The sequence below is a fragment of the Brachyhypopomus gauderio genome, chromosome 8, assembly GCF_052324685.1.
Source record: "Brachyhypopomus gauderio isolate BG-103 chromosome 8, BGAUD_0.2, whole genome shotgun sequence".
Taxonomy (NCBI): Eukaryota; Metazoa; Chordata; class Actinopteri; order Gymnotiformes; family Hypopomidae; genus Brachyhypopomus; species Brachyhypopomus gauderio.
In genome coordinates, this window is record NC_135218.1 from 8275436 (window position 1) to 8287823 (window position 12388).

The 12388-nt window shown below is 44.6% G+C and overlaps 1 protein-coding gene across 1 annotated transcript in view; it reads right to left on the reverse strand.

The window, feature by feature from the left end:
* kcna3a (potassium voltage-gated channel, shaker-related subfamily, member 3a) overlaps positions 1 to 393 on the reverse strand; it is a 2127-nt gene extending 1734 nt beyond the window's left edge. Inside the window, exon 1 of the mRNA XM_077014181.1 lies at positions 1 to 393. This exon is cut by the window's left edge and continues 1734 nt beyond it. Coding sequence (XP_076870296.1) covers positions 1 to 293 — 293 coding nt within the window. The 5' untranslated portion in view covers positions 294 to 393.
* Positions 394 to 12388: the final 11995 nt, after the last annotated feature.

Consider the following 12388-nt stretch of genomic DNA (forward strand, 5'->3'; position numbering starts at 1 on the left):
TAACGCATCCTTTTTTTCGGATCTCCAAGCAAGGTGTCTGGAAACTGATTGAAAGTTTTAAGTTGCGTCTCAAAGCGTAAGCCTGAGATATTGATAACCACTCTTTCGCAGCACTCGTGGTTGGGCTCGTATCGATCCAACGACAGGTGGCTGGGGAGCGCAGCCGTCTCCTCCAGCGTGTCAGCAGCCACTGTCATGCTGCCTTTCTCCGTTTCGGCGTATCCATGGTTGTCGGCGTTATTACCTCGGTGCCGCGCCGATGGCGAGTCGATGAGGTTGAAATGATCATCCATACAGGCGAGGCGATGGAGGAGCAAAGAGACCCGCACCTCTCCCCGACTTGTTCTGAACGATTTAAAGGCTTCACGTTTTTCTTCACTCCCCTGCTCCCTATCGACAGCTTTTCAACACAATGTCACCGCCCCACAGCGCACACGCGGGGCTTTATAAACACACGTCTATGCCCGCCCACGGCGCGCATATGCCCGACACACTTTCATCGTTCGCCCAATCGGAACTTAACTTGATATAAACATAAATCCGAGATGCGCTCTGTCTCACTTTGTTCGGCGTCTCGGTGCGCGCAAATTTCGCTCCAGACCCATATAAACAGAATAAATTACACGTTATTAGCTCTATACCTGTGTAATTGAATAGCAATTAACTTCTCAATTAGATATTGTAGCGTCGGCGAGGATGAAGATTTGATGTTTAAGATCATTTATTGTAAGCTAAGCCTTTAAAAACACACACACAAACTGGAAAATAATTGGTGGCATACCCATAACAGTGAAGAAATAACTAAAGAACACACACATAATGGCAACACTATACATAATAAGTTTAACAAAAAGAGAAAGAGAAGCACACACGACATAAATGAACAGTTGAGAACAGAACACTAAACATTTAACTTCCCTACAGCCTTTGTAGCAGCTCTACAGCACGGCATTCTGGGAATGCTTCCTTGTTCCTGTCTGCAGTCACTACTGGCTGTTCCAGGTCCAGTGTCCCCAGGTCCAGTGATGGATTCAACACTGCACCCCCCCCATCTCAAGGGTTGGCCATCCCAGTGAACCAAACCATCCTTGAAGCAGGGGATCATGTACTGCTGGCTTACACTATGGCCAAAGTCCACCTTGCACACCGTCTGTGGCCATGAGCATCTGTCCATGTCAGCACATGTAACACCTCCATTTTTGATGAGCGCTGCCTACGCCACTAGCAAACCAGCCGCTTCCGCGCCATGTTGCTCGAGGGCTGCTCACCATGTCATCTTCACCGCCGTGAATGAGTCCTGCACTCTCTGCCCCGGCGGCCGCCGCTCGCAGGCTGGACGTGCCGCTTCACCGCGTGTCCGGTCACCCATCGCTCCTCTCTCGCTGGGCACCAGCCGTGCTCACGGGCCTTCCCCGCCATCTTCCAAATCCAGCCCCGAGACCCACCTGGCACCTCACTACGCCTGGCACCCCACTACGCCTGGCACCCCACTACGCCTGGCACCCCACTACGCCCTTCCTCCGGGTTACTCCTCCACCTGCCTCACTGGTGCAACGCTCTTTCAAATCACATGGAACCAAAACCACAGAAAGTAATTTCACTGTGATGAAAACAGCCTTTTTAAATCTCAAGCAAAAGCTTAAGACTCAAACAGCAAACAAACAGAAAAGGAACTCAATTTGGCGGGGGGATGTAAGGAGTGGGGGTTCACTAAAGAATACACACATCATGAAGATGTTAACATTTTGAATACATGCTAATGTTTACAAAATGGGAAAGACAAGACCAACTAAAACAAACATACACAGACACAAACTGTAAAGGTATGTCTCTTTCTCAGTAGAAAGCACCTTCTTGTGTTCGGCAATGAGCGGAGGGTCACGGAGGATCACCTGAAACTAATCTTCAATTGAGTGTAACACTCTGCAGAGAAGTGTGTGGCAGGAAGCTCCCGGAACAATTGAGGAACAAACAACTCTCTTAGAAATAGGAGGAGTTTATTCAAACAGGCAGGCTGTATCTCAAATGTTCAAAGATGAGAGGGCGCTCCTCTCATTTATACATACACAGACCATCCCTGTGCACGCAAGCAGCAGGGTGGGCTCAAGATTGCTATTCTAACATAGGTAATAAATTCTACCCTATATGGAAATAACACCTTCTTCTCACAAGCAAGAGAATTCTGCAGACCGAGCATAATTCTTCTGCATGTCGCATAGTGGACAGGAAGCACAATACCTGAAAGGAAATGATAAGCCTGCGTTTGGCATACTAAGACCTTTCACATACAGTGAGACAGGGGGGTAAAATGAGGTGACAAGGGTCACAGAGAACATAGGAGAGGACACAATGTTCACAAGATTTGAGTACATGATGAATATAAAAGTACATAATATTCCTTCAATCCCCTCTTTTGTGATTAAATGCAATAATATCACAACACGTTAATACATTTCGTAAATGCATAGATAATAACTGGTCTGCTAGACTTTCAGGAGCGGACGCTTCATCTCATGGGGTCGAGCTTGTATCAAGGCATCGGCCATAGCCCACATCCTATTCATCAGACACCTGAAAAGACAGGGACCACAGCACAGCAACAGCAAAACAATAACAACAATAGGAATGGCCATAGCAATATATGGAGTCATCCATCCAAACAATGTTCCCCACATAGACCAGGAATTACTACCGGTCTCATCATCCGTTAGATCCCTCGCTACCTGCTTCATTTTCTCAACGGCAGTGGTGATTGATCCGTGCTCATCATCGTTAGCAGGAATATACGTACAACATTGATCACCAACTAAGGAACAAACTCCACCTTGTGCGGCAAGCAAAATATCTAAAGCCATACGATTCTGAATCGTGGTTAGTCTTAAGGCAGTAAGCTCAGCCTTAACTCCTATGACAGCTTGGTTAGTAGCGTTTATATACGTTGCTAGTCGGTAATGAGTTTCTTCTACATGGTTCCAGATTCGGGCCACTCCAGAACGTTGAATTAAACTCAACTAAACACAACACAACACAATAAACATAATTACATACATACAATAACTAAAAACAACACATAAGTACAGCCTATGGAGATGTGTCCTGCATCCCAGTCACACTCCTCTCCGCTAAAACTACAGGTTTCACTCTAGCTCCAGTGGTAGATAACCACTACACAGAACAACAAGAAACTAAGCAAAGCTTTCAGCCATGGACTACAGATCCTCTCAATGACAACAATGTGATATATTTCTGGAGATATGATGGGTACATGTTGTAAACCATGATATTATATTGTATGCAGAACAGGTGTACAATATGAGAGGACTACCTGAATGAATGAAATGAAATTATTTCCCAAATCTACTCTCAAAACCTTAAAAGAAAGAGTAAACGTGCTAACAATATGTGAGCTAGTTAATTGTGTAAAATCTATCAGGCCAAGGGAAGGGCACGTAGATATGGAGCTCTCCGTGGTTCTGAAGTGAGGTCTTCCTCATGCTGGCCAGGCGAGTAAATATCAAGGAATGCTGGCTGTGTCTACTGCATGTCAGGAATGTAATTATTGTGATTTGGAGCACACCTATAGTGCTTTGTAATGTTTCTCCTCTGAAAGAAAGTCAAACTCACTGCACTGTAAGATCGCCTCTACAAACCGAGACTGTTACAATGTCAAAGGAATGTCAATGTTACAATGCCAGAAGAAGTTGGATGGAGATAATATTTATATACATATATATCCATCTACGTTTCTCCGCTTATTCAGGTTGAAAATGCATGGGCAGCAGCCTCAGTGAAGAAACCCACGCTTTCTTCTCCCCAGCCACCTCTTTGGGGAAACCGAGGCATTCCTAGGACAGAAATAATCTCTCCTGCGTGTCCTGGTTCTTTCGCAGGGTTTCCTTCAGCTGAACATGCCTAGAACACCTGACCAGGGAGGCACCCAGGGGACATCCAGACCACATGCCCAAACTAGCTCAGCTGGCTACTCCCTACGTACAGGACCTGTGGCTTTACTTCGAGTCTCTCCCCAATGACCAAACCCCCACCTCATCTTTAAGGGAGTCTGGACATCCTGTGGGGGAAACTCATTTCAGCTGCATGAATCCATGATCTGATTCCTTTGGTCACCACAGCTCATGGCCATAGGTCAGAGTTGGAACATAGATTGACCAGTAAATTTGAAGCTTTACTTTTTGGCTCAGTTTGTGAATAAGATCCCGATATACTTGAACTATATACTTGGTCCCAGCCTGATAATGGCAACAGTCTTCATTCTTATAGTGGGTTGGGGACACAAAAAAAAATCTTCTAATAATGTCAAACACATTGAAAGAGAATCAGAGCGTGTTTGTCCACTAGCAGGTAGGGTAGAACAGACTCTCATCCTCATCACAACTGAAACTGTCATGGTAGGCTGGCCGCAGTCTCTAAGGGAGACGCCCACTCACACACCCTGATCATCAACACTCCTCCCTCGGCCCCAATCACCTACTTATTAACATGCCCAGTGCTTATCACCTACACCTGTGCCCTATCCCCTCTGCCACTCTATTTAAACCCACAGGTCCTGCTCTCCAGTGTGTGTGTGTGTGTGTGTGTGTGTGTGTGTGTGTGTGTGTGTGTGTGTGTGTGTGTGTGTGTGTGTGTGTGTGTGTGTGTGTGTGTGTGTGTGTGTGTGTGTGTGTGTGTGTGTGTGAGAGAGAGAGAGAGACACTATCAGAGTTGCCTTCATTTGCCATCCTCAGCCCTTTAAGAGGCTGCCTGCGCTTACCATGTTTATCTGCACCTGTTTGCTTGTTTTTGTTTGTTTATCAGTACGTGGCATGATGGACATTAAAGACGTGCCCTTGCCATCCTTACCTCCAGCTCTCTCATTCACTCCAAGACAGCACCTAATGTCATCACATCTTACCTGTTATACATTTACCCAGCTTGATTTAAGGAAGATATCCATCCATGCATCCATCCATCCATCCATTCATCCATCCATCCATCCAGTTAGTTTTTGGAAGTGTATAAAATACAGTACAGATAAATTTATCAGTTTTGCTTTGCCAAGAGCAGTGTGAATTGTTCTGTGTAATACGTTGCTGCTCTTCAGATCTGAGAATATTGGTGTTGTGAATACAGAGGGTATCAGCTCCACTCTGTCATGTAACTGTTAGATAAACAGCCAGACTGTCAGAAAACAGAATGACAGGAGAGACATTTTTTCCATCATCTATAGAGATTTCAGGGCTCATAAGATGTCAGCTCTTTTCTGCACCTCTTCATCCGATATGCACAAAATTAGATACACACATTCTCACTTTCTCTCTCTCTCTCTCTCTCTCTCTCTCTCTCTCTCTCTATATATATATATATATATATATATATATATATATATATATATATATATATATATATATATATATGCATGCTATATTGGAGTATACAGCGTTATTTTTGCATGTGACAGCATTTGAGCTCATCTAGAACAGCTGAACTGTTCTATGTACATTTAGGACACTGACAGCAATATTGACAGCAAACCTTATTGTGATCTCATAACAATTATTTAATACTCTTTGTGTTCAAATTGTAGGTAATGTTTTAAGCAACTCCAAGGTGACAACACTTTAAACTGGAGGCTTTGGTAGCAGCAAACAGTACAAATTCCTACAAGTGATTTATCTCCTAATACAGAAAGAGCTCAGAGTGATAGAATATTAACAAGGATTTGGGGTCATGACCCCTGCTTGGTATTGCACTGTCATGCATTTGTCATTCAAGGTTATAGTCAAAGTGGGGATCTTACTTGTAATTGGCCAGACACATGCTCAAGGAATATTACATAACAGAAGCACCCATCTGAAGTTATTCAATAGATAATAAACTAATGCCTTACATGGAGTATTTATGGACAAGAAAGGGCTTTCAGGTATGTATACTGATAAAGATTTTCATAACAAGATGCTAAATCTGAATCTCAGTTAACAAGAACCTTCTTTCACAGACAGTTTAACACCTGTCAACACATCTGGTGAAAGTGAATGTGATCACTTTTGTGTACAGTTTTGGCTATGGAGTGGATAGCCCAGGGAGGAATCAATAGAGCCGGGGTCATTGATCAATAGCTAGTTGACAAAAAGCCGAAATCCTTATGCGTTAACACTGTCCAAGGTCAAACCAGCCAACCCTGTGTAGAAGGAACATGATGAGAAATCTGCAAGATAGAGGAAGGAAAATGACCACAATCACTACAGTCATAATAGATTTTGCATCTGGTCCTGTAAGGATACATAGTATATGTGTACATAGTATGTGCTTACGTTTCTCAGCGTAGCAAGAATAGGCTTACATCAGCTTTATGGTTGAATTTGCTCATTTGAGATTAAATAGAATAGAATACTTTCCAAAACATTATTTCCTGTTAGACTCTTTTGAATATTTTACTGTAAAAAAGGTACTAGGGAACATAAAAATGAGTTATACATATTCTGGGATATAGCTTATAGCCATGAATAGCTTTTCATGATTTTAACCACATCTATCTTTATCTTACCTTAGAATCTCATAGCAGTGAATGCCTTTTCATGATATTAACCATATCTATCTATATCTTATCTTTGTATCTTATAGCAGTGAATACCTTTTCATACTATTAACCATATTTATCTTTAATTTATCTTAGCATCTAATAGCCGTGAATACCTTTTCATCTTTTGCCAATGAAGGAGAATGACATTTGTGAGGAGGCAGCATTTGGCATAGTGGATGTATCTCTGATAATAAGACTCTACTAATGAGACTCTGGCACCACTCAGAGGTGAACAGCTGCTGCCACGGTAACCCCCAAAATAAACATGACATGCATGCATACCCCTCGTCATGCGAATAGGAGTTGACACTTCATCAGCCTATGGTAAAGGAATATCACCCACCCACACACACACACACACACACACACACACACACACACACACACATACTCACACACATATACTCACACACACAGTTGCACAAAAGCACAGAATTTCTCAGACATTCAAGGCAGCACCTGAGAGAGGGAAGTTGAGACAGATATAGACAGGTAGATAAATCCTTCTTACAACATCTTTCCTTTTGAGCCAGACCTGTCCTTGAAGTGCATTCACACATCATCCACCTCTCAGCACTATTTAGTATCATCAATAGTTTGACCGGTCCTCATTCAATTTGCAGAGAAAGACATATCATGGGTTCTGTCAGCTAATCACACCCAACTGGAGGAGCAGGCTGAGGTGGACCCTAGAGTGAGGGATTGTGGGTCTGCCTGCATCATGGATGGGGTCTGACAATGGCACAGATGTCAGGTTGGAAATATGTTTGGGGGTCCCAGGCCTATGGCTTAATCTATCACTCTCTCTCTGTCAGTATAATACATTGGTTGACCTTCAGAGACACATCCAGGGTCCAGGCTCCGAGTTAACTCCCCTTTGGAAGATAGGTCATGGTTGGGAACGTGCGCGATAAAGACTTGGGCACAAATTATGATCTCCTCCCATGCTGGCTGAGGAGCAGCATGTCCTCTACATCCAACTATCTGGAATGACAATTTTAAACCACAGAAATGGAACAATATATGCTAATTTGTTCTGTTGCCATAGGATATTACCAACTTAATCCTTTTATTAAAGTAGAAACTATTGCCTATGCCAGGAGGGAGAGCTATTGAAGAAGGTAATCTATCAAATAACCAATTTCAGTGACTGAAGTAACTTGTCCAGTGTCTGACATGAATAGTGATCGTCGGATTAATCAGTTAACCGATTAGTTGGGTTAATTAAACAGAATTTTGAAATAACTGGCATCATCAGATACCTGCACTCGAGTCCAGTAAACAAACAAAACAAAAAGAAAGTCAACATGGATTGTGTGCAGCACTGTTTGCAGTCCCCCTTGTCTCAGTTTTGTCATTCCACGGGCAAAAGTCAGTGGGTACTGTGAAGCGTCAGTGGTAAGTGTGAAGCATCAGTGGGTACTGTGAAGCGTCAGTGGTAAGTGTGAAGCGTCAGTGGTAAGTGTGAAGCGTCAGTGGTAAGTGTGAAGCGTCAGTGGGTACTGTGAAGTGTCAGTGGTAAGTGTGAAGCGTCAGTGGGTACTGTGAAGCGTCAGTGGTAAGTGTGAAGCATCAGTGGGTACTGTGAAGCGTCAGTGGTAAGTGTGAAGCGTCAGTGGGTACTGTGAAGCGTCAGTGGTAAGTGTGAAGCGTCAGTGGTAAGTGTGAAGCATCAGTGGGTACTGTGAAGCGTCAGTGGTAAGTGTAAAGCGTCAGTGGGTACTGTGAAGCGTCAGTGGTAAGTGTAAAGCATCAGTGGGTACTGTGAAGCGTCAGTGGTAAGTGTGAAGCGTCAGTGGGTACTGTGACGCGTCAGTGGTAAGTGTAAAGCGTCAGTGGGTACTGTGAAGCGTCAGTGGTAAGTGTAAAGCATCAGTGGGTACTGTCAAGCGTCAGTGGTAAGTGTGAAGCGTCAGTGGTAAGTGTGAAGCGTCAGTGGTAAGTGTGAAGCATCAGTGGGTACTGTGAAGCGTCAGTGGTAAGTGTAAAGCGTCAGTGGGTACTGTGAAGCGTCAGTGGTAAGTGTAAAGCATCAGTGGGTACTGTCAAGCGTCAGTGGTAAGTGTGAAGCGTCAGTGGTAAGTGTGAAGCATCAGTGGGTACTGTGAAGCGTCAGTGGGTACAGTGAAGTGTTAGTGGTAAGTGTGAAGCGTCAGTGGGTACTGTGAAGCGTCAGTGGTAAGTGTAAAGCATCAGTGGGTACTGTCAAGCGTCAGTGGTAAGTGTGAAGCGTCAGTGGTAAGTGTGAAGCATCAGTGGGTACTGTGAAGCGTCAGTGGTAAGTGTGAAGCGTCAGTGGGTACAGTGAAGTGTCAGTGGGTACTGTGAAGCGTCAGTGGGTACTGTGAAGCGTCAGTGGTTACTGTGAAGTGTCAGTGGTAAGTGTGAAGCATCAGTGGGTACTGTGAAGGGTCAGTGGTAAGTGTGAAGCATCAGTGGGTACTGTGAAGGGTCAGTGGTAAGTGTGAAGCATCAGTGGGTACTGTGAAGGGTCAGTGGTAAGTGTGAAGCATCAGTGGGTACTGTGAAGCGTCAGTGGTAAGTGTGAAGCATCAGTGGGTACTGTGAAGGGTCAGTGGTAAGTGTGAAGCATCAGTGGGTACTGTAAAGCGTCATTGGTAAGTGTGAAGCATCAGTGGGTACTGTGAAGAGTCAGTGGTAAGTGTGAAGCATCAGTGGGTACTGTAAAGCGTCAGTGCTAAGTGTGAAGCATCAGTGGGTACTGTGAAGGGTCAGTGGTAAGTGTGAAGCATCAGTGGGTACTGTAAAGCGTCAGTGGTAAGTGTGAAGCATCAGTGGGTACTGTGAAGGGTCAGTGGTAAGTGTGAAGCATCAGTGGGTACTGTGAAGGGTCAGTGGTAAGTGTGAAGCATCAGTGGGTACTGTGAAGGGTCAGTGGTAAGTGTGAAGCATCAGTGGGTACTGTGAAGCGTCAGTGGTAAGTGTGAAGCATCAGTGGGTACTGTGAAGGGTCAGTGGTAAGTGTGAAGCATCAGTGGGTACTGTAAAGCGTCAGTGGTAAGTGTGAAGCATCAGTGGGTACTGTGAAGGGTCAGTGGTAAGTGTGAAGCATCAGTGGGTACTGTGAAGGGTCAGTGGTAAGTGTGAAGCATCAGTGGGTACTGTGAAGGGTCAGTGGTAAGTGTGAAGCATCAGTGGGTACTGTGAAGGGTCAGTGGTAAGTGTGAAGCATCAGTGGGTACTGTGAAGGGTCAGTGGTAAGTGTGAAGCATCAGTGGTTACTGTGAAGGGTCAGTTGTAAGTGTGAAGCATCAGTGGGTACTGTGAAGCGTCAGTGGTAAGTGTGAAGCATCAGTGGGTACTGTGAAGGGTCAGTGGTAAGTGTGAAGCATCAGTGGATACTGTAAAGCATCAGTGGTAAGTGTGAAGCATCAGTGGGTACTGTGAAGGGTCAGTGGTAAGTGTGAAGCATCAGTGGGTACTGTAAAGCGTCAGTGGTAAGTGTGAAGCATCAGTGGGTACTGTGAAGCGTCAGTGGTAAGTGTGAAGCATCAGTGGGTACTGTGAAGGGTCAGTGGTAAGTGTGAAGCATCAGTGGGTACTGTAAAGCGTCAGTGGTAAGTGTGAAGCATCAGTGGGTACTGTGAAGGGTCAGTGGTAAGTGTGAAGCATCAGTGGGTACTGTGAAGGGTCAGTGGTAAGTGTGAAGCATCAGTGGGTACTGTAAAGCGTCAGTGGTAAGTGTGAAGCATCAGTGGGTACTGTGAAGCGTCAGTGGTAAGTGTGAAGCATCAGTGGGTACTGTGAAGGGTCAGTGGTAAGTGTGAAGCATCAGTGGGTACTGTAAAGCGTCAGTGGTAAGTGTGAAGCATCAGTGGGTACTGTGAAGGGTCAGTGGTAAGTGTGAAGCATCAGTGGGTACTGTAAAGCGTCAGTGGTAAGTGTGAAGCATCAGTGGGTACTGTGAAGGGTCAGTGGTAAGTGTGAAGCATCAGTGGGTACTGTGAAGGGTCAGTGGTAAGTGTGAAGCATCAGTGGGTACTGTGAAGGGTCAGTGGTAAGTGTGAAGCATCAGTGGGTACTGTAAAGCGTCAGTGGTAAGTGTGAAGCATCAGTGGGTACTGTGAAGCGTCAGTGGTAAGTGTGAAGCATCAGTGGGTACTGTGAAGGGTCAGTGGTAAGTGTGAAGCATCAGTGGGTACTGTAAAGCGTCAGTGGTAAGTGTGAAGCATCAGTGGGTACTGTGAAGGGTCAGTGGTAAGTGTGAAGCATCAGTGGGTACTGTAAAGCGTCAGTGGTAAGTGTGAAGCATCAGTGGGTACTGTGAAGGGTCAGTGGTAAGTGTGAAGCATCAGTGGGTACTGTGAAGGGTCAGTGGTAAGTGTGAAGCATCAGTGGGTACTGTGAAGGGTCAGTGGTAAGTGTGAAGCATCAGTGGGTACTGTGAAGGGTCAGTGGTAAGTGTGAAGTGTTAGTGTACTGATGCTGGATGGAAAGTTTCCAGAGAGAAACTAGCTCCTAGATTTCAAACCTCAATATAACTAACTAGATTAATTCCAGTCTTTTGTGAGAAAATATATTAATTTAATTGATAAGCCAACCTGAAAAGAAACTGCTGCAAAAAGTAGCAATGGAGGAGGAGAGCTAAACAAACTATTCACTATGAAATTCTTAAAAATAGAAACAAAAAAACATTCATAACAGCTTGGTATGAACCAAGACTTATGCAAAAGTATTCACCTTCCTTGGCTCACACCATTCCTAATCCATAGGTTTCAATATGACGTTGGTCCACCCTTTGCAGCTAGAACAGCTTCAACTCTTCTGGGAAGGCTGTCCACAAAGTTTAGGAGTGTGTTTAAGGGGACTTTGACCATTCTTCCTGAAGTACATTTGTGAGGTCACATACTGATGTTGGACGAGAAGGCCTGGCTCTCAGTCTCCGCTCTAATTCATCCCAAAGGTGTTTTATTGGGTTGAGGTCAGGACTCTGTGCAGGCCAGTTAAGTTAATCCACACCGGACTCTGCCATCCATGTCTTTATGGACCTTGCTTTGTGCACTGGTGCACAGTCATGTTGGAAGAGGAAGGGGCCAGCTCCAAACTTTTCCCATAAAGTTGGAAGCATGGAATCCAAAATGTCTTGGTATTCTGAAGCATTCAGAGTTCCTTTCACTTGAACTAAGGGGTCAAGCCCAGCTCCTGAAAAACAACCCCACACCATAATCCCCCATAATCACGACTGGATTTGTTGCACACGTGGCATCCTATCAAAGTTCCATACTGGAATTCACTGAGCTCCTGAGAGTGACCAATTCTTTCACAAATGTTTGTAAAAAAACATTCTGCATGCCTATGTGCTTTTTTCTTTACACCTGTGGTCATGGAAGTGATTGGAACACCTGCTTCCGGAAATTTGGATGGGTGAGCGAATACTTTGGCAATATAGTGTCCTTTTCAAACTTTTTAAATGACATTGCACAACTTAACAGGCAACATGTACACCCCCCAAAATATGCCAATCTGTGTACTGCCTGGATTGACTACAAGAAAGCCTGTGATTTAATGCCCAACACGTAGATAGGTCTTAGGACCCTCATTGAGAACTCAGTGGGGTTGTAGAAAGCATCCCTTGAGGCCAACTTCAAGCCAATAGCACAAGTCACCATCAAGTGTGGGACTTACCAAGGAGATGCCCTGTACCCAGTGCTGTTCTGCATAGGCCTGTGTAGGTCCAGAGAAGCCAGCTGAATGGTAAGAACAAGATCCAGGCTATCAACACCTATGCTCTGCCAGTCATTAGATACCCAGTATCTGGTCAACAAAGGAGATAGAAGTCACTGATATCAA